At 34.8% G+C, this 19642-nt stretch overlaps 1 protein-coding gene across 1 annotated transcript in view; it reads right to left on the minus strand.

Moving 5' to 3' along the window:
* Nucleotides 1-16002: 16002 nt before the first annotated feature.
* Nucleotides 16003-19642, minus strand: part of LOC148951840 (proton channel OtopLc-like) — a 150164-nt gene continuing 146524 nt past the window's right edge. The window contains exons 11-12 of the mRNA XM_089088744.1: nucleotides 18332-18540; nucleotides 16003-16359 (exon numbers count right to left, since the gene is read on the minus strand). Coding sequence (XP_088944870.1) covers nucleotides 16042-16359; nucleotides 18332-18540 — 527 coding nt within the window. The 3' untranslated portion in view covers nucleotides 16003-16041. The remainder of the gene's footprint in view (nucleotides 16360-18331; nucleotides 18541-19642) is intronic.

Below are 19642 nucleotides of genomic sequence, written 5' to 3' on the forward strand. Positions count from 1 at the left end.
GAAGAATAGGAACCTTTTTCTCATTCTTTGACCTTATGGCTGGAATTTTAAGACTAGGGCGATAAGAAAATCGCCCTGGTTAAATGAAAAAGTCACAAAGAGTTGTAGCAATGAAGGAAATGTTGAATGTTATGGTAATGATATGGTAAATTGTTTTTCAATTCATAAAAACACTGTATAGGACATAATAAGCCAAAGCAATGCAAAGCAAGGCCATCAGCCGCTTTTTTGTAAGACAAGGATTTTGAATATATTAAAAAAACTTTATTTGGGAACTAAATTGAATTCAAGAATTTTAAACGCGGTAAGACGTATATATTATGAATCAGCGAAAAATGGGCTTTAAAATGAGCTACTAGTCAAGCAGATAAGGTTTAGTTCCAAAAAGTAGTGTTTGACCCCTTAGAATCTTCTCTGCTGTCAGTCAATTGTGATAAAATATTTTTAATAGTCCTTTAGGTTAAAGGAGACAAAATTTGGCAACACTGTAATCAATTTGAAAGATTGGGCGATCGGCGAGGGATGTTTTCTTCAAAATTTGGCAACACTGAACTTAGGGCGATGGCGAGGGCGATAAGCGATGGGCTATTACTTCAGGCTGGTCAATGTACCCCACAACAAGTGCTGCAAGTTTTTACTTCACACACCAAACTGTTCCTAAGGTATTGCTGATGTGCCCCTTTGACGACATGCATACAGACAGTGTGTTGTGATTCAGTTTAACTGCCCCCCCCCCCAAAAAAAAATTCCCTGAAAATTTCATCTTTGTACCCTTAGGCATAGTTGTAATAGTAGCCACATTAGTATTAGTATTAGTATTCATATTAGTATTAGTAGTAATAACACTAGCACTAGTAGTACCAGTATTATTAAAATATTGCTTTTTGGTCAGTTGAATATCCCTCTCATCAAGTACTGGAAGGGTTAGCTCAATACAATTAGCCATTACTATAAAATTGGCTTTGTGTTTTTTTTTCAGTGAAGTACTTATTGTGTTCATGTCTTGAGAAGGCATTAGGGTTGTCAGCCCTAGTCATGTAAATTTCTACTTAGTTTGAGCTTGACTCGGTTATTGATTGCAATTTCTATTCGTTTGAGTTTCATTTATTCATTGATGGGGATTTGTGGTAGTCTTACGTTTGGTAGATTATTTGATTTTATTTCTACTCAGTTTTGGTTTAATGGAGTTCTTCACTTTTCTTTGAAAAACGTATTTTGTTGAAAAAGTTTTTAAAATTAATTTCTGTTCGTTTTTAATTGACATATTATATTTCATGGAAAAAGAAAATAATATTTTATTATGTTTTTTTTTCTGGGAAATTCCATAGTTTGGCTTAGCATTTGTATTTTAAAGAAACTTTTTCAATGAGTCTTAAAAAAATACACGCTTTTGAAAATTCTGACGAAAATGGCATTATATAATTTAGCTTTATACCTACTCTAGTTGACCTAAAAATAAAACTTAATAGCGTCCCCGAAAATTCTATTATAGCTCTTTGACCACCTGGATAAACTTACACTCTTTTATTCAGTTAAATTGTTAACTTAATACCCTCAGTCGTTCTTCGGATATTGCTGAGGTGTCTTATTGGCAACCAGCATACACACTTCACCTTTTGATTTAATTTTAAGGCAACGTTTCGTTTTAAAGCAGAACGGGCAAATTGCAAAACTGTTGGGAGTTGATATACCCAATATCCTTAGAGACATAGTTACTGGACTTTTCAACTATGCTGAACAAAATGGCTATCTCAAAATTTCGATTAGAACTGTTTGGAAAATTGCGGGCTAAGGAGGAGGGCTGCTTGCCCTTCAAACACTTTTGACTCTTAAAAAGGGCACTAGAACTATTAAATTAGAATCATTTCAATGATATTACAAGCTATGATAGAGTAACACTACCTATGATATGGCTTATATGCCCTTTTGAAAACCTACATGTCAAGAGTCTTTCCGTTTAATTGAAACTCTCCCTAAGCGTTCCGCAATAGTTTCCCCTTAATACCCTTAGTGGCATTAGTAACAGTAACCATAGGAATAGTATTAAAACTATACACATAGTGTGTTCTAGCTAGTTCAAAATCCACCACAATTTACCCTGAAAGGTCCTACTTTACAGTGCAAGCCGTTCTTGAGTTGCTTTTTTCAGCTTTTGACAATCTACATGTTCATAGTTTGTTTTGATTTAGTTCAACATCGACCTAAATATTTCTTGAAAGCTTCAACTTAATTGATTGAGCTTCAAATTAAAGCTTAATGCCATCAACCGTTCCTGAAGCATTGCTGATACTTCCTCTTGACAACCTGTATAGGCATAGTGTGTTTCGATTTAGTTCAAACAGTTTTAATAATGCCAAAAATTTTCGCCTTAACACACTTAGCTTTAGTAGCAGTAGTAGTAGTACCGATAGTAATAGTACCAGCAGTAGTAGTAGTAGCACTAGAATTGATAGTGGTAGCCTTAGCTGTAGTAGCAGTAGTAGTAATTGCAGTAGTAATAATAGTAGCAATGTACACCAGCCTGAAGTAATAGCCTATCGCCCCTTGCCCTGGCCATCGCCCTATGTTCAGTGTTCCCAACTTTTGAAGAAAACATCCCTTGCCGATCGCCCAATCTTTCAAATTGATTACAGTGTTGCCAAATTTTGTCTCCTTTAACTTAAAGGACTATTAAAAATACTTTAACACAATTGACTCACAGCAGAGAAGATTATAAGGAGTCAGACACAACTTTTTGGGAATAAACTTTATCTGCTGGACTGGTAGCTCATTTTAAAGCCCATTTTTTGCTGGTTCATAATATATACGTTTTACCGCGTTTAAAATTCTTGAATTCAGTTTAGTTCCCAAATAAAGTTTTTTTTAAGAAATTCAAAATCCTTGTCTTACAAAAAAGCGGGCGATGGCCTTGCTTTGCCTTGCTTTGGCTTATTATGTCCTATACAGTGTTTTTATGAAGTGAAAAACAATTTACCATAACATTCACTATTTCCTTCATTGCTACATTTCCTTGTGACTTTTTCATTTAACCAGGGTGATTTTCTTATCGCCCTAGTCTTAAAATTCCAGCCATAAGGTCAAAGAATGAGAAAAAGGATCCTATTCATCTCAAAACGTGGAGTGCTATCATCAAACAGATTAGACCTTTCAAACGAACTGTCACTCGCCACAAATCGGAGCACAATCACAAATGACTCACAGCAGGAGAGATTCTAGGGGGGTCAGACACTTTTTTTTGGGACTAAACCTTATCTGTTTGACTAGTAGCTCATTTTAAAGCCCTTTTTTCGCTGATTCATAATAGATACGTCTTACTGCGTTTAAAAATCTTGAATTCAGTTTTGTTCCCAAATAAAGTTTTTTTTAAGAAATTCAAAATCCTTGTCTTATAAAAAAGCGGGTGGTGGCGTCGCTTTGCCTCTCTTTGGCTTATTATCTCCTATACAGTGTTTTTATGAAGTTAAAAACAATTTACCGTAACATTACCATATTATTCAATATTTTCTTCATTGCTACAACTCTTTGTGGCTTTTTCATTTAACCAGGGCGATTTTCTTATCGCCCTAGTCTTAAAATTCCAGCCATAATGTCAAAGAATGAGAAAAAGGTTCCTATTCTTCTCAAAACGGGGAATGCTATCATCAGACGGATGAGACGTTTCAAATGAGCTGTCAATCGCCACAAGTCGGAGCACAACCACAATTAGCTCATAATTATTGGAATTCTCAACAATGCTCAATCAAATGGCTGTCAAACTATGGTCTTTGCGCCCTAGTTTGACTAGTTATGCTCTATATACCGTTTTAATTTAGCAAAGAATTATAGAAAATTCTTAAATAAAAATCATTTTTTGAAGTGAAAGTTGGGAACAAAATTAAACCTTAAAATAGTGAGGATGGAGTTTATCCCTTCCCCAACTCTCGCTCTTTACACTAAAGTCTTCAAGATTTATAAAATTACTTCGCATTCAAAATCAACAACCCTTTCTTCAGGTTGAAATAACCATCATTTTTCGAAAGAGTCATTGCGTAATTATGACTCTAGCCCTTTTCTCTTAGACGCATACAAAAAAAAGAAGTAAGATCGCATCAAAAAACGCATACAAAATTTGTTTATATCCATTTGTATGACGTTTTTACGAGTCAGACAATCATTTGGGGGGGGGGGGGTCAAACCGCCCTGACCCCCCACTGGGTATGACCTTGATATCCAGCAAAGAAGACCAACAACTCAAATAAATAATTGCCCCGTAAATTTATCATATAATTCAATTTGTTCTCCATTGTTAAATGTATTTCTGATTTTCTAATTCAACAATTTATTTTTCCTTATATTCCCTAGTTCACTGTGGAGCGAATACAATTTGTTCTTAAAGGGATGGTTTATTACGAAAACAATCTTGAAAAATGGAAAAACTTAGTCATGATTTATTCACAAAACATAAATAGCTTAAGTTCAATTATCAGCCTTCATGAGGCTTGAACAATAGCAAAGCATTCGTCTTCATTTGTTTCTTCAACTTTGGCTTTCAATATGTTTGGCTTAGATGAATTCTCTTTGCTCCTCATTATTTGCTTGATTCAGTGGATATTTATGAATTCCTTAAAAGAGGATTTTCAATGGCCTTATGCAGCAAAAGATGCATGAAAGTAGGAAAATAAATGAAGTAAAAATTCGTAAAAAAAAAGACTTGTTGGCAGGAAAGTCAGGAAAATGATTATACATAAAATAAGTCAAACTAACCTGAAATATGATTACTGTCACCCTTTCACTAGAATGCTAAGCTTTTGCATATACCTCTACTTCAGCCGACATTAAGTTGTATTGAAATTAATACTTACTAGTTTTGTATGCTTTTTCAGCATTTAATTTTAAGTCTGACTATGAAAAACTGTGATTTTATGGAATTATTTGACTAGTTTCTGGAGAAGTGTGTAAGCCTTCCGCGTTGTTTCAAGCATAATCATTTCTAGTATTGATAGTACCCAGGGAAAGATAATTTCAGTGTCCCCTCCCAACTCAATTATAATAAAAAATGCGTAAAGAGCGAAAGTTGGGGAGGGGGTAGACCCCATCCTCACTATCTTAAGGTTTAATTTTTGTTCCCAACTTTCACTTTAAAAATGATTTTTATTTAAGAACTATCTATAACTCTTTACTAAATTAAAACGGTATATAGAGCATAACCAGTCAAACTAGGGCGCAAAGGCCATATTTTGACAGCCATTTAATTGAGCATTGTTGAGAAGTCCAATAATCATGAGCTAATTGTGGTTGTGCTCCGACTTGTGGCGAGTGGAATTTTAAGACTAGGGCGATAAGAAAATCGCCCTGGTTAAATGAAAAAGTCACAAAGAGTTGTAGCAATGAAGGAAATATTCAATATTATGGTAAATTATTTTTCACTTCATAAGAACACTGTATAGTACATAATAAGTCAAAGCAAGGCAAAGCAAGGCCATCGCCCGCTTTTCTGTTAGACAAGGATTTTGAATTTCTTAAAAAAAACTTTATTTGGGAACTAAATTGAATTCAAGAATGTTAAACACGGTAAGTCGTATATATTATGAATCAGCAAAAAATGGGCTTTAAAATGAGCTACTAGTCAAGCAGGTAAGGTTTAGTCCCAAAAAGTAGTGTCTGACCCCTTAGAATCTTCTCTGCTGTGAGTCAATTGTGATTGTGCTCCGATTTGTGGCGGGTGACAGCTCATTTGAAACGTCTCATCCGTGTGATGATAGCACTCCACGTTTGTAGAAGAATAGGAACATTTTTCTCATTCATTTGACCTTATGGCTGGAATTTTAAGACTAGGGCGATAAGAAAATCGCCCTGGTTAAATTAAAAAGCCACAAAGAGCTGTAGCAATGAAGGAAATGTTGAATTTTATGGTAATGTTATTGTGAATTGTTTTTCACTTCATAAAAACACAGTATATACCACAATAATCCACAGCGAGGCAAAGCAACGCCATCACCCGCTTTTTGTAAGACAATGATTTTGAATTTCTTAAAAAAACTTTATTTGTGAACTAAATTGAATTCAAGATTTTTAGACGCGGTAAGACGCATATATTATGAATCAGCAAAAAATGGTCTTTAAAATGAGCTACTAGTCAAGCAGATAAGGTTTAGTTCCAAAAAGTAGTGTTTGACCCCTTAGAATCTTCTCTGCTGTCAGTCAATTGTGATAAAATATTTTTAATAGTCCTTTAGGTTAAAGGAGACAAAATTTGGCAACACTGTAATCAATTTGAAAGATTGGGCGATCGGCGAGGGATGTTTTCTTCAAAATTTGGCAACACTGAACATAGGGCGATGGCCAGGGCGATGGGCGATGGGCTATTACTTCAGGCTGGTCAATGTACCCCACAACAAGTGCTGCAAGTTTTTACTTCACGCACAAAACTGTTCCTAAGATATTGCTTATATGCCCTTTTGACAAACTGCATACAGACATTGTGTTGTTATTCAGTTTAACTGCCCCCCCCCAAAAAAAAAAATTCCCTGAAAATTTCATCTTTGTACCCTTAGGCATAGTTGTAATAGTAGCCACATTAGTATTAGTATTAGTATTCATATTAGTATTAGTAGTAATAACACTAGCACTAGTAGTACCAGTATTATTAAAATATTGCTTTTTGGTCAGTTGAATATCCCTCTCATCAAGTACTGGAAGGGTTAGCTCAATACAATTAGCCATTACTATAAAATTGGCGGTATGTCCTTTCAATAACCTGTATATTCATATTCTTTTTAAAATTTTCATCTTAAGGCTCTCAACCCAACAAGTAGTTGCAATAGAAGTAGTAGTTGGAATTATAGTAATAGTAGTAGGAGAACTAGTAAATGTAGCAGTGGTAGTAGTATTAGTAGCCGCGTGCAAACATTGCCTTTTGGTCAATTGATCTTCCCCTTTAAGTATTCCCTGAAAGTTCCAACTTAAACCCCAAATTAATTCTTGAGATACGCCCTTTTGACGATCTGAATACGTAAATTATCGCCTTCATATACTTAGCCTTAATACAACTAGCGCCACAGTAGTTGCAGTGGTAGTAAAAGAAGCAGTAGCAGTATTAGTGTTGTGTTAGTAGTAGTAGTAACAGTATTCTCCCAAATTACTGTATTTGAGAATGTTCTCTCAGTGTTCAATGTTCTCTTAAATTTTCATCGCAGTAGTTGCCGTGGTAGTCCGAGAAGTAGTAGCAGTATTAGTGTTGAGTTAGTAGTAGTAGTAACAGCAGTAGCAGCGGTAATAATAACAGTAGCAGCATGTAAATGTTGCCTTTTGTTCAGTTGAACATCCCTCTCTTGATGTCCCAGAAGCTTCACCTTGATACGGTAAGCCGTTCCAAAAATATTACTATTGTGCCCTTTTGACCCCCTTTTGACGGCCTTTTTATCTTAATACTCTAAGTCTTACAAGTTGCTGCAATTGAAACAGTAGTTGGAGTAGTTTAGTAGCAGTAGTAGTAGTAGTAGTATTAGTAAAAGTAGAAGCGGTAGTAGTTTCAGTATTTGCATGCGAATATTACCTTTTTGCCAATTGATCCTTCCCTTTAAGCCCATTCAGAAAGTTCAAACTTAATAACAAATCAATGCCTTAGATATACCATTTTGACAATCTGCACCCACATACTAAGTTTTGATTTAGTTCAAATTTCCCCTCAATATTTTGTAAAAATCTTCACCTTCATATGCGTGGCCTTAACTGTACTAGTATCACAGTAGTAGTGGTAGTAGTGGGAACCGTAGTAGCAGTAACAAGTGTTCTATTAGTAGTAGTAGTAACAGTAGAAGCAACAGTATTAATAGTAGTACTAGCTGGTACACATTGCCCTTTGCTCAGTTGAACCTTCCACTCACAGTGCCCCAGAAGTTTTCTCTTGATATGGTAAGCCCTTTTGATCCTTTTGACCCCCTTTTGACACCATTTTTATCTTAATACTCTAAGTCTTACAAGTTGCTGCAATTGAAACAGTATTTGGAGTAGTTAAGTAGCAGTAGTAGTAGTAGTAGTATAGTAAAAGTAGAAGCGGTAGTAGTTTCAGTAGTGGCATTCGCATATTACCTTTTTGCCAATTGATCTTTCCCTTTAAGCAGTCTCAGAAAGTTCAAACTTAATAACAAATCAATGCCTTAGATATACCCTTTTGACAATCTGCATGCACATGCTAAATTTTGATTTAGTTCAAATTTCCCCTCAATATTTTGTAAAATCTTCGCCTCCATACGCGTGGCATTAACTGTACTAGTATCACAGTAGTAGTGGTAGTAGTGGGAACCGTAGTAGCACTAACAAGTGTTCTATTAGTAGTAGTAGTAACAGTATTAATAGTAGTAGTAGCTGGTACACATTGCCGTTTGTTCAGTTGAACCTCCCACTCACAGTGCCCCAGAAGTTTTCTCTTGATATGGTAAGCCCTTTTGACCCTTTTGACCCCCTTTTGACACCCTTTTTATCTTAATACTCTAAGTCTTACAAGTTGCTGCAATTGAAACAGTAGTTGGAGTAGTTTAGTAGCAGTAGTAGTAGTAGTAGTATTAGTAAAAGTAGAAGCGGTAGTAGTTTCAGTATTTGCATGCGAATATTACCTTTTTGCCAATTGATCCTTCCCTTTAAGCAGTCACAGAAAGTTCATAACAAATCAATGCCTTAGATATACCCTTTTGACAATCTGCATGCACATACTAAGTTTTGATTCAGTTCAAATTTCACCTCAATATTTTGTAAAATTCTTCGCCTTCATACGCTGGCCTTAACTGTACTAGTATCACTGTAGTAGTGGTATTAGTGGGAACCGTCGTAGCAGTAACAAGTGTTCTATTAGTAGTAGTAGTAACAGTAGAAGCAACAGTATTAATAGTAGTACTAGCTGGTACATATTGCCTTTTTTTCAGTTGAACCTCCCACTCACAGTGCCCCAGAAGTTTTCTCATTATATAGTAAGCCGTTCCAAAAATATTGCTGATACGCCTGTATCAGCAGTCTGTATACACATAGTATATTTTGTTTTAGTTCAACTTTCCACTCAAAGTTTCCTCAGATGTTATTTTCAATATCCTACCCGAGTAGTTTTAGTGGTAGTAGGGAAGTTGAAAATCCCAAAGGCATAATAACTGGACCTTTTATCAATGTTGAACAAAAGAGCTGTCTCAAATTTTGGTTTGGTTTGTTTCGAGAAATGATGAACTTGGGGGAGGGCTGATTTCCAATCACTTTTGACTCTTAAGAAAGGAAACTACAACTTCTGATTTTTCCAATCAGATGAACCCCATCCGAAGTTTATACCACCACCCATTCTTTAAAAACCATGCCGCCGGGGCTAGCTACAACCTTTGCCCCTATGTGATGAAGGGATTTGTCAACCCTGGAGACATTTTTATATGCTCTTTTGACTTTTTTTTAACAAAATGGATATCTCACAATTTCAATCAGATTCGTTTGGAGAAAAGGGGACTTCGGGAGGGGGGCTAGTTGCCCTCCATCACTTTTGAATCTTAAAAGGGAACCAGAACTTTCAATTTCCAATCAAATGAGCCTCCTCTAAAGTTTATACGATTTTTCCTCCATAAAAGCCTTATATACTCCCGGGGCATAACTTACAACCCTTGCCTCCAGGATCTAGGGGTTTGATTCAACCCCGAATGCCTTGTTATATGATCCTTGGAGTATTGTGAATAAAATACCTCTCTCAAAATTTCTATTATATACACTTGGGTAAAAGAGGATGTGCAGGGCTAGTTGCCCTCCGACAACTTTTGACTCTTAGAAAGGGCACTAAACTTCTGACGCCCAATCGGATGAGCCCCCTCCAAAGTTTATAAAACCACCCCTTCCATAAAAGACCTTATATGTTAAAAGGTTTAAAGTAATTGTAGGGGATTGACAGGCTCAATATCCCTAAATACATAGCTGCTGGTCTGCTATACTATGCTGAACAAAATGAACGTTTCAAAATTTTGACTGAACGTATTTGGAAAATGAATGGGCTTGAGAGAAGGGCTGCTTGACTCCCAATCCCTTTTTATTCTGGAAACGGGCACCAGAACTATTAATTTTGGATCGAATTAGCTCCTTTACAAGTTTCGATGATATTTCTAGGTATTAAAGAGTGCTGCTGCCTATGATATTGCTTATATGCCCTTTTGAAAACTCGCATGCATACATTTTTTCGTTTAATTAAAACTCCCCGTAAACGTTCCCTAAAAGCTTCACCTTAATACCCTTAGTGTCATTAGGTACAGTAACTGTAGTGGTAGTATTAAAAGTATACACATAGTGCTCTCTGGCTAGTTCAAAATCCCTCGCAACTTACTCTTAAATTGTCAAACATAGTAATATAAGTTCTTCTTCAGATATTTCTTCATCACCTTTTGAAAGTCCACATGCTCATAGTTTCTTTTGATTTAGTTGAACATTTGCCTAAGTATTCCTTAATAGCTTCATTAATAGTTGTATTCCTAATATTAAGTATTATTAAGTAATATAAGAAATAGTAAGTATTCCTTAATAGTTGTAGCACCATTAGTAGCAGTATGCACATATCACCTTTGGTTACTTTAAATTCCCCTTCAACACACGCTTGACAACCTGTGTGGGCATAGTGTGTTTCGAATTAGTTCCATACAGTTTTTTTTATATCCGAAAATTTTCACTGTAATATCCTTAGTTTTAATAGTAGTAGTAGTAGTAGTAGTAGTAGTAGTAGTAGTAGTAGTAGAATTAATAGTAATAGCCTAATCTTTAGTGACAGTAGTAGTAATAGAAGTAGTAATAATAGCAACAGTAGTAGTTGTGTGAGTAGCAGCAATAGCTATAGGATGCAAATATTTTCTTTTGGTTAGTTCAACATCCCTCACAACAAGCCCTTTAGCTTTAACCTCGCACACCGACCTGTTTCTAAGGTGTTTTTACAACCTGCATGCAGACGACATGTTGTGATTTAGTTCCCCTTTCCCCCTCAAAATTCCTTTGAAATTTCGCCTTCATACCCTCTGTCATAGTTTTAATATTGGTCACAGTAGTATTGATATTGCTAGTAATAGTGTTGAGTAGCAGTAGTACTACTAGCAGCGGTAGTACTGATGTATTGCCTTTTGGTCAGTAGAACATCCCTCTCATCAAGTCCTGGAAGTTTCAACTGGAAGTTAAAAATTAGTCATTACTATGACACTGCTGATATGTCCTTTTGATAACCTGTATATTCATATACTTCTTGAAATTTTCATCTCAATGCTCTTAGCCTTACAAGCAGTTGCAATAGAAGTAATAGTAGTAAATGTAGCAGTAACAGCAGTATTTGCAGCAGTGTGTATATATTGCCGTTTGGTGAGATGATCTTCCCCTTCAAGCAGTATCTGAAAGTTCCAACTTAATACCTGAATCAATTCTTGAGATACGATATTCTGATAATGTGCATAAACATAGCGTATTTTGATTTAATTCAAATTTCCCCTCAATACTGCAAATGGAGTAGTGTGGTAGTAGTAGTGGTAGCAGTTGTAGAAGTATTGGTAGCATGCAAATATTGGCTCTTGAACATCTCCCTCATCATTTCCTGAATTTTCCTAATTAATATACTCAGTTATTCCCGTGTTACACCCTTCTGACAATCTGCAATCACATAACGTGCTTTGATTTAGTTCAACACTGCCCTCAGTATTCTCTGAAATGCTCATTTGAATAACCTTTGTGTTCTTAGAAAGTAAAGTTCAAATATGCATACCTTTCTCAATATCATATACTATTTTTAACAATGAAGGAATTGCCTAACTTACAGCCCTTGTCCTGAGGACTGTAGGGAGGTTGGCATCCCCAAAGACATCATTACTCTACCTTTCAACAATGCTATTTCAACAATAAACTAAATAGTTCTCTTACAAGTTCGACCAGATATATTTTGGGAAATCATAGGCTTTTGGAAGGGGGGGGGGAGCAGGGCCGGATCGACTAAGTGCGGGGCCTGACTGGAATATTTTTTGCGGGGCCCCCTCCATATTCTAAATTTTTAAGTAAAATTCAAATCCAACATATATATATCAAATCCAACGTATATATATATATATATATATATATATATATATATATATATATATATATATATATATATATACTGCATTTTTATGTAAAATTTAGCATAGCTGTTTGTGTCTCACAATATTTCTTCCGAGAGATCTGTTGGGATAAGACTGATCTAATAATTTAAAAGATGTGAAATGTGTTCTTTAACATCTCCTTTGGGGTCTAAAATGTAGATTTGGCCATATGAATATTGTTCAAATTCACCTTCAGAGATCTGTGATCTGTTTTGAAGCTTAAAACATAGCCCGATTGGAATATTTTTTGCTGGCCCCCTCTATTTGGTTCGATCATCGCTTGCGTTGAATTAAGTTAAAGCAGAACATGAGTTCCAGTTTCGTATTTGTTTTTGGAACTCTTTAGAGAGCAATTTGGAAATTGTTGTTGCAGGAATGCAATTCGACTAAGCAGGCAGAAGTCCCCAAGTAACTCATCATTGTTGGCTAATTTTACTGCGGGATAATGGAGGACCGCAGTGAATGTATACAGAGTTGAAGGTCTCCAATGACTTGTAAATAACATTTGCGTAGTTTACGGTATATGTACAGGTTTTTACTGTGTTTTACGCCACAGTTAGTTAGCACCGAATATTGTGATGGGGCCATTCTTCTAACATAATATTTTTTTCATCCGCACTTTCATTTTTGAATCGTTCTGATTCTTTACAGCACAGTATTTTGTTCTTCACTGTCATTTTTGACACTCTCTGATACTCGCTTTAGCGTGTCTCTAACCAGACAATATTTATTCTTCCCTTTTATTTTTGACACGTTATGTTGCTTTTAATTCTCACTGCCGATTATCTTCTAACTGCAAATTTCTTTGTTCTCATGGTCGTATATCTTCTAACCACAAATTTCTATGTTCTTCATTTTCATTTTGATTTGTTCTGGTACTCATTGTCATATGTCTTGTAACCGCATGTTTTGTTTGTTCTTCACTTTCGTTTTTGTGTCGTTGTGATCCTTGCTGCCACTTATCTTTTAACTGCGTATTTCTATGCTCTTCAATTTCATTTTTGACTTGTTCTAATTGTCAGTTTCGCTAATATTCTAACAACATATCTCTTTGATCTTTATTTTCTTTTATCGTTGCTTCAGACATTTTTCAGTGCCTTTTGTCTTAGTTGCTTGAATTGATATTGTCACTTTTGGTGGTCTAGGTTGTTCATTATCACCTGTCATACATTTACATTTCTCTTTCTTCTTTTTGTGTTCATTTTGTGCTTACCTTAATTTACTTTTGTGTCCCCTACACATTATGAAAACTTCTTTTGAAATTTACATCAGCGAACATGGGCACGTGAATGTACATATTTCTAAATTTGTGTTCTGCGAACGCTTCTAAAACGGTATTAAAATCTATTTTCTTTGTGTCTTCACTTTTAATCAACATAATTGCTTAACTATCTAGTCTATCCTAATTATTCTTGATATCAGGTAGTTTTTTCTATTGGTTTTAGCCTGGAGAATGATCTCCCTTCAGAAGCAACGCTTACTGGAATTGTTAAGAACATTTCACAGTTTCGAACATCAGTTGTTCATTTTGATGGCAGCATGGGGCTCCTTTAAACGCGGGGTCTGATAAGTCTAATCACTCCAATCGCCCTTTATACGGCCCTGGGGGAAAGGGCTCCATTCACTTTTGACTCTTAATTCATCTTTTTAATTAATTCACTTCCAGTCACTTTTGACTCTTAAAAAGGGAACTAAAACTTCAGAATTCCAATCAAATGAGCTTCATCCGATCCTTATATGCCCATCCGATCCTTAAATTCTTATATGCCCCGGGGCATAGCTTACAACCCTTGCCCATGGGCTCTGGGGAATTGTGCCTACCCTAAAAACATTTTTATAAGATGTTGGATTATTGGTAACAAAATGACTATCTCACGATTTTAATTGAGTGCGTTTCGGGACAAGAGTATGTTAGGGGAGGGGTTCTAGTTTCTCTCTATCACATTTGACTCTTAAATGGGAGCAAGAACTATACATTTCCAGTCAAATGAGCCTCTTCTTAAGTTCACACGACCGCCCCTTCCATGAAACCCTTATATGCCCCTGGGACATTTAATAGGATGCATTTAAGGAAAATACGACGTGGGGAGGGCGGGTGTCCCCGAACACTTTCTTATCTTAAAAAGGGCATAGGAGCATCTGATTTCGAATCCCATGAATTCCCTCTGAAGTTTATACGACCACCCTTTCCATAAAAAATATAAATGTTTTTACTGTTATAACTTTAATAAATAAAAAAATATTAAAATTTTGATTAATAAATATCAGTATATGTATATTAAACTGACAATCCACATTCATTTGTATTTTTTTAGTAAAAAAAAAAAATGCAAATGAATGTGAAAAAGTGAAATTATGTTCTGGCCTTGGGAAGGCATAGGGGTTTTGAGCCCTACTGGAGTTAATTTCTGCTCGTTTTGAGTTTGACTCGGTTATCTATTGTAATTTCTGTTCGTTTTGGGTTTCATTTATTTATCGATGCTGATATGTGGTAGTTTCACGCTTGGTAGATTATTTTATTTTATTTTTGCTCATTTTTGGTTTAATGGAGCAAATTACTTTTCTTTGAAAAACTTATTTTTTGGAAAAAGTTTTCTTAATTAATTTCTGTTCGTTTTATATTGACATAGTCTTTTCAGGGAAAAAATAAAATAATACTTTAAATCTTTTCGTTTTTTTAAGACTTTATAGTTTGGCCTCCTATTTGTATGATATTGACAATATTTCAACAATTTTTAACAACATACACCCTTTTAAAAATCGGGACACAAATAGCAGAGTTTAATTTAGTTTTTTCATACCTCCTCTAGTTGACCTGAAATAGAAAACTTGATACCATTCGCAAAAAAATCTGTTTGCTTTCTTTGATAGCTTGGATCCACTTACGCTATTTTGATTTGGTTAAATTTAAAGAGCAGAAGTAACCCCGAAAGTATGAACATAATACCCTCAGTCGTTCTTGGGATACGGCTGAGATGTGTTATTGGGAATTAGCATTAACACAGTGCATTTTTATCTAATCTTAAGGCATCATTTAGCTTTTAAACATAATGGGAAAATGGGAGAGTGGATGTGGGAAGGGGATTAGTTGCCCTCCAATCACTTTCAACTGATAAAAATGGCACTAGCCCTTTCTATTTTCAATCGAATGAGCCCTTTTCGAAGTTTCTACGACAACTCCTTCGATACGAAGTGTCCTGGAAACAAAAAATACATTTTACCCGAATCGCTCTTTACTATCAAAATGTCAAGCCTTCCAATCAAATTCTAGTATTAAAAAGGGCACTATCCCTTTCAATTTCTTCACTACGTTAAACTACGTTGAACAAAATGGCTATCTCAAAATTTCGATTGGATGTGTTTGGGGAAATGGTGGGCATGAAAGGGAAGTTAGTTGCTCTCATATAACTAACAACTATTAAAAAGGGCACTATACCTTTCAATTTTCATTCGAATCAGCCCTTTTTGAGTTTCTACGACAACATTTTCTATAAACACCTTATGTAACCCCAGGGCAAAAATTTCAACCCTTGTCCTCAGGGCCGTGAGGGGATTGTCATCCTTAAAGAAGTAATTTCCAGAACTTTCAACTAGGTTAAACAAAATGGCTATCTCAAAATTTTGATTGGATGTGTTTGGGGAAATGGTGGGCATGAGAGGGGCGTTAAGTGCTCTCCAATCACTTTCAAATATAAAAAAAGGCACTAGCCCTTTCAATTTCCAATCGAATGAGCCCTTTTGAAGTTTCTACGACAATGCTTTTAATGAAAACCGTATATGTCTCCAGGGCATAACTTACAACTCTTACCCTGAAAACTCTGGGGGGGGGGGTGTTGTAATCCTCAAGACCTAATGTCCAAAACTGGTAGGTATAATTGCTGATAAATAATTTATTGCAGAAAAATTAGGAAAATGGCACTTTACACGCTGGAAATACGCCAAGTTAATGGTCTCCGGGTTCATAAGCAGATTTCCATACATCAACTAGACATACGGCTGAGTGAAATCTATAAAACAAAGTTAATGGTAGCGTCACATGACTTAAAAATGTCCACAAGGGCTGACCATAGAATCGAATTCGTTCTAAATGGGTTTCATGTGATTTAATTTCAAATGTGTTCAACACCCACATTGCCATATTGGCCACTATTAAAAAGGTCACAAATTCACGACCGGGTTTGCGGGCCCGCAAAGTTGCTGAATTGCTACATCGTCTCAAAGCATCTATTAAAAATGGAGTTTGGATGATTACTTGAACAACCTGGATAAGAAACAATTATATTAGACAAGGCAAGATAAAATTTTACTTTTTGTAATTTCTTTCACAGTAATAATATGTTGAAAACTGAAAAAAAAACGAACATCATTAATGTAACAAAAAGTCTAAAAAACACGAAAACCCAAAGTGAAACAAAAATAAATATCTGCCATACAAAATTAATAAAGTTAAAACAAGGAATAACGAAAAATTTAACAGCCCTAAAAAGGCAAACCAAAGATAAAGAAATAGAGCACATGGGACTAAAAGGACTACTAGGAAAAATACTTTATGTTTAATAGAGAGGAGAAGGACCTTGTAAAAGAATTATCTGAGTGATAGAATATATGAAAATAAGAGGAATGTATAGAATGTAGGATAAAGATAAAGGGTAAAGATCCTCCAGAGCCATTGCTGCACATAGGCCTCAAATCGACGTTTCAGTTGCTGAGTCTTTTTCACAGGGCAAACATAGAGAAAAGGAAAGTAGAGACAGTATTAAAATATGAACTAAGGAGGTGTGACGTGGAGGCCATGGATAATATTGCCAAGGATTTGGAAGATGTAGCTTTAGCTGTCAGAGAATTATTACGAGCACTGAGTATAGAAAACTGAAATAGAGGAAATTGGCTCTAGTGTTGAAAAAAAAAATTACCAACAGTATCTGGCGTTTAGCGACTTGCGACTAAGTTGCGTTTTCTGAAAAAATGGAACTTAAATTACATCAAACTTGTCTTTTCCTGAATTTCGAAATACAGAAAAGGGTATAAAAAGTTTGTGTGTCCTCAAGAGGCCTGCCAACTTAAAGTTAACCAATCTAAGTAAACTGCTAAGATTTTCCCAAGCTAATCCCAAGCTATTTCATATACACTGGTATTTTGACTTGAGAAGTTTTTTTTTTAACAAAAAGAGTTGATTTTCATCACTTATGAATAAATTTTAGCTTCAATCCTATGACATGATAGTTTAACTATATCAAATACTCAACTTACTCAGAAATTTGTTAAAGCAAGATGTAAAACAATGAAATGGAGGGAAAAATTTAAATTATATAACCCCATAATCTCAAAGATTATGCAAACTAGAATAAGAGGAAACTGAAGTTCAAATCTGAGAAAATAATTTAGAATCCAAAATTGTAACGTTTGTTACTCTTAATTCACTTAATTGGTAATAAAATAAATTTCACTACAAATTTCTGACTGGAACTAAATATATGTACTCTCTTATTTTAAATCAACTCCGTAATAAATTCATATAAACTTTTTTCCATATTTTTTAAGTAGAGTTGAGTGACGTAACGCTATCTGCATGCAGATTCTTTCTTTTTGTACTTCTGAAGCGTTAGAATTAATTTAATATGCATGATAACATAATGTAGAGAATAAAAGGTCTACATAAAAAAAATAGGTTTCTTTTTTTTTTAAACAAACTATCAAGTATTTTTTTCTAATGATTTTATGAAGTGAGATATAAAAAAAAATAAACGGAGAGCGTAATAGAAATCAAATATTACGCATAATCTTAAAAATTATTGGACACCAATATAACAGGTAACGGAAATTTATGTCTGAGAAAAGAACAACTAACACCATCTAGCATTACCTAAAGACTTACAATTAACTATAAAACCAAAATCATAATATTTGCAGTAGTTCCTGTGTATTGAAATACATTAAATCAAATTTCCAATTAAATTTAAATAAATTTTGGACTTTTAATTTCTATCAAAACTTTAATAGAATAAAGTTATGCTTATTCTATATCTTCAGTGTTGTTTAGTGACATAAAAAATACGCTTCAGAATGGATCTTCAGACTGAATCAGTTGAATCAGTTGATCATATCCTAAACAGTTCATTACCTACTGATAATAACTTTTTTAAAACAAAATACCCGTGCTTTGTAGCTTAATGTAATAAATTCCAAAAGTAGAATAAAAAAGAGAGAAAGGAAAAGAGAAAACAGAAGACTACCTGCATGAGGATAAGCGCAATAGCGAGGAAGTTCCGAACAGCTAAGGCTGGTACAATACAAAAAATTCCGTAGAGGAAGAAAAGTGGTATGCATATGAAGAGAAGACAGTCATCTAGTTGTGATACTGGATTTGGGTTTATATGCAGTCGTGTCATCTGACGATAGGCGATGAGTACAGAAATTATCATCATGACTAACAGTAAAACTTCTGAAATATAACGAAATATAACCATTATTGAGTAAAAACACGACTTGGGATTAAAATATATATTTAGAAAGGGAAATAGCTACTATCTATACATTACTAAGGAAAGTGTAGATGACCTCTAAAGTTTTTATATTAAATAGATAAAACTTTAGATTAAGTTTTTTAGATTAAAATTTATATTTAGAAAGGGAAATAATTACAATTTATCCATCATCAAAGAAATTTTATGTGACATCTAATGTTTTTATATGTAGGTTAAAGACAGCAGATTAAATTTAGATTAAGTTTTCAAATTAAAATTTATATTTAGAAAGGGAAATAACTGCAATTTATAGATCATCAAAGAAAGTATAGGTGACCTCTGAAGTTTTTTTGCAGTGTTTTAAGTAATTATCAAAGTCAATTACAAAGTAATTACAGAGCAAATTCTGATTAGCTTTGAATTACTGAAGAAAGCCAGTCGGTCAATAACTATTCTTGAAATATATTAGGAATTTAATTTCACAAAGTCCCATTCACTTAATCAAGGATTTACCCAGGATTTTTTTTCGGAGGGGGTTTTAATCAAAGATTTTTTCCAGGGGGGGGGGGTACACAAAAAACCCTCAAAAACGCATACAAAATTTGTTTATATCTATTCTTGTTAAGTTTTTACGAGTCAAACCAACATTTCGGAGGGGGTTCAAACCCCCTAACCCTCCTCTGGGTACGGCCTTGCACTTGATATATAAGTTTAGGTTATCAGACTTAGGCAAATAGTCACTTCCTGAGCAAGTGCACTTAAATATTTTTAAGGATGTAGTACAGCCGGAAGAAGGAATCGTTGAGCGATTAGCTCAAGTATCAAATCTTGCGAATTTCATTCACCAAGCTCAACTAATTATCTTGAAATATCCACTAGAGATTGCCTGGAAAATGATTGTTTACCCTATTTTAGAGAATGCATTCTTAAATGGGTACCGGGGCCTTACAAAGGGGCGATTTAATCAAGTTAAATCCATTTATAAATGGGTGACTAAGATCATAAATAAAGAAGACCAAGTACCTTACCATGCTTTTCTAGGTTTGGTCTGAGATGTCCTCATTAAGTGTTAGACGGTAT

This window comes from Artemia sp. Qi Xiang Cuo, chromosome 5, assembly GCF_049724085.1.
Source record: "Artemia sp. Qi Xiang Cuo chromosome 5, ASM4972408v1, whole genome shotgun sequence".
NCBI lineage: Eukaryota > Metazoa > Arthropoda > Branchiopoda > Anostraca > Artemiidae > Artemia > Artemia sp. Qi Xiang Cuo.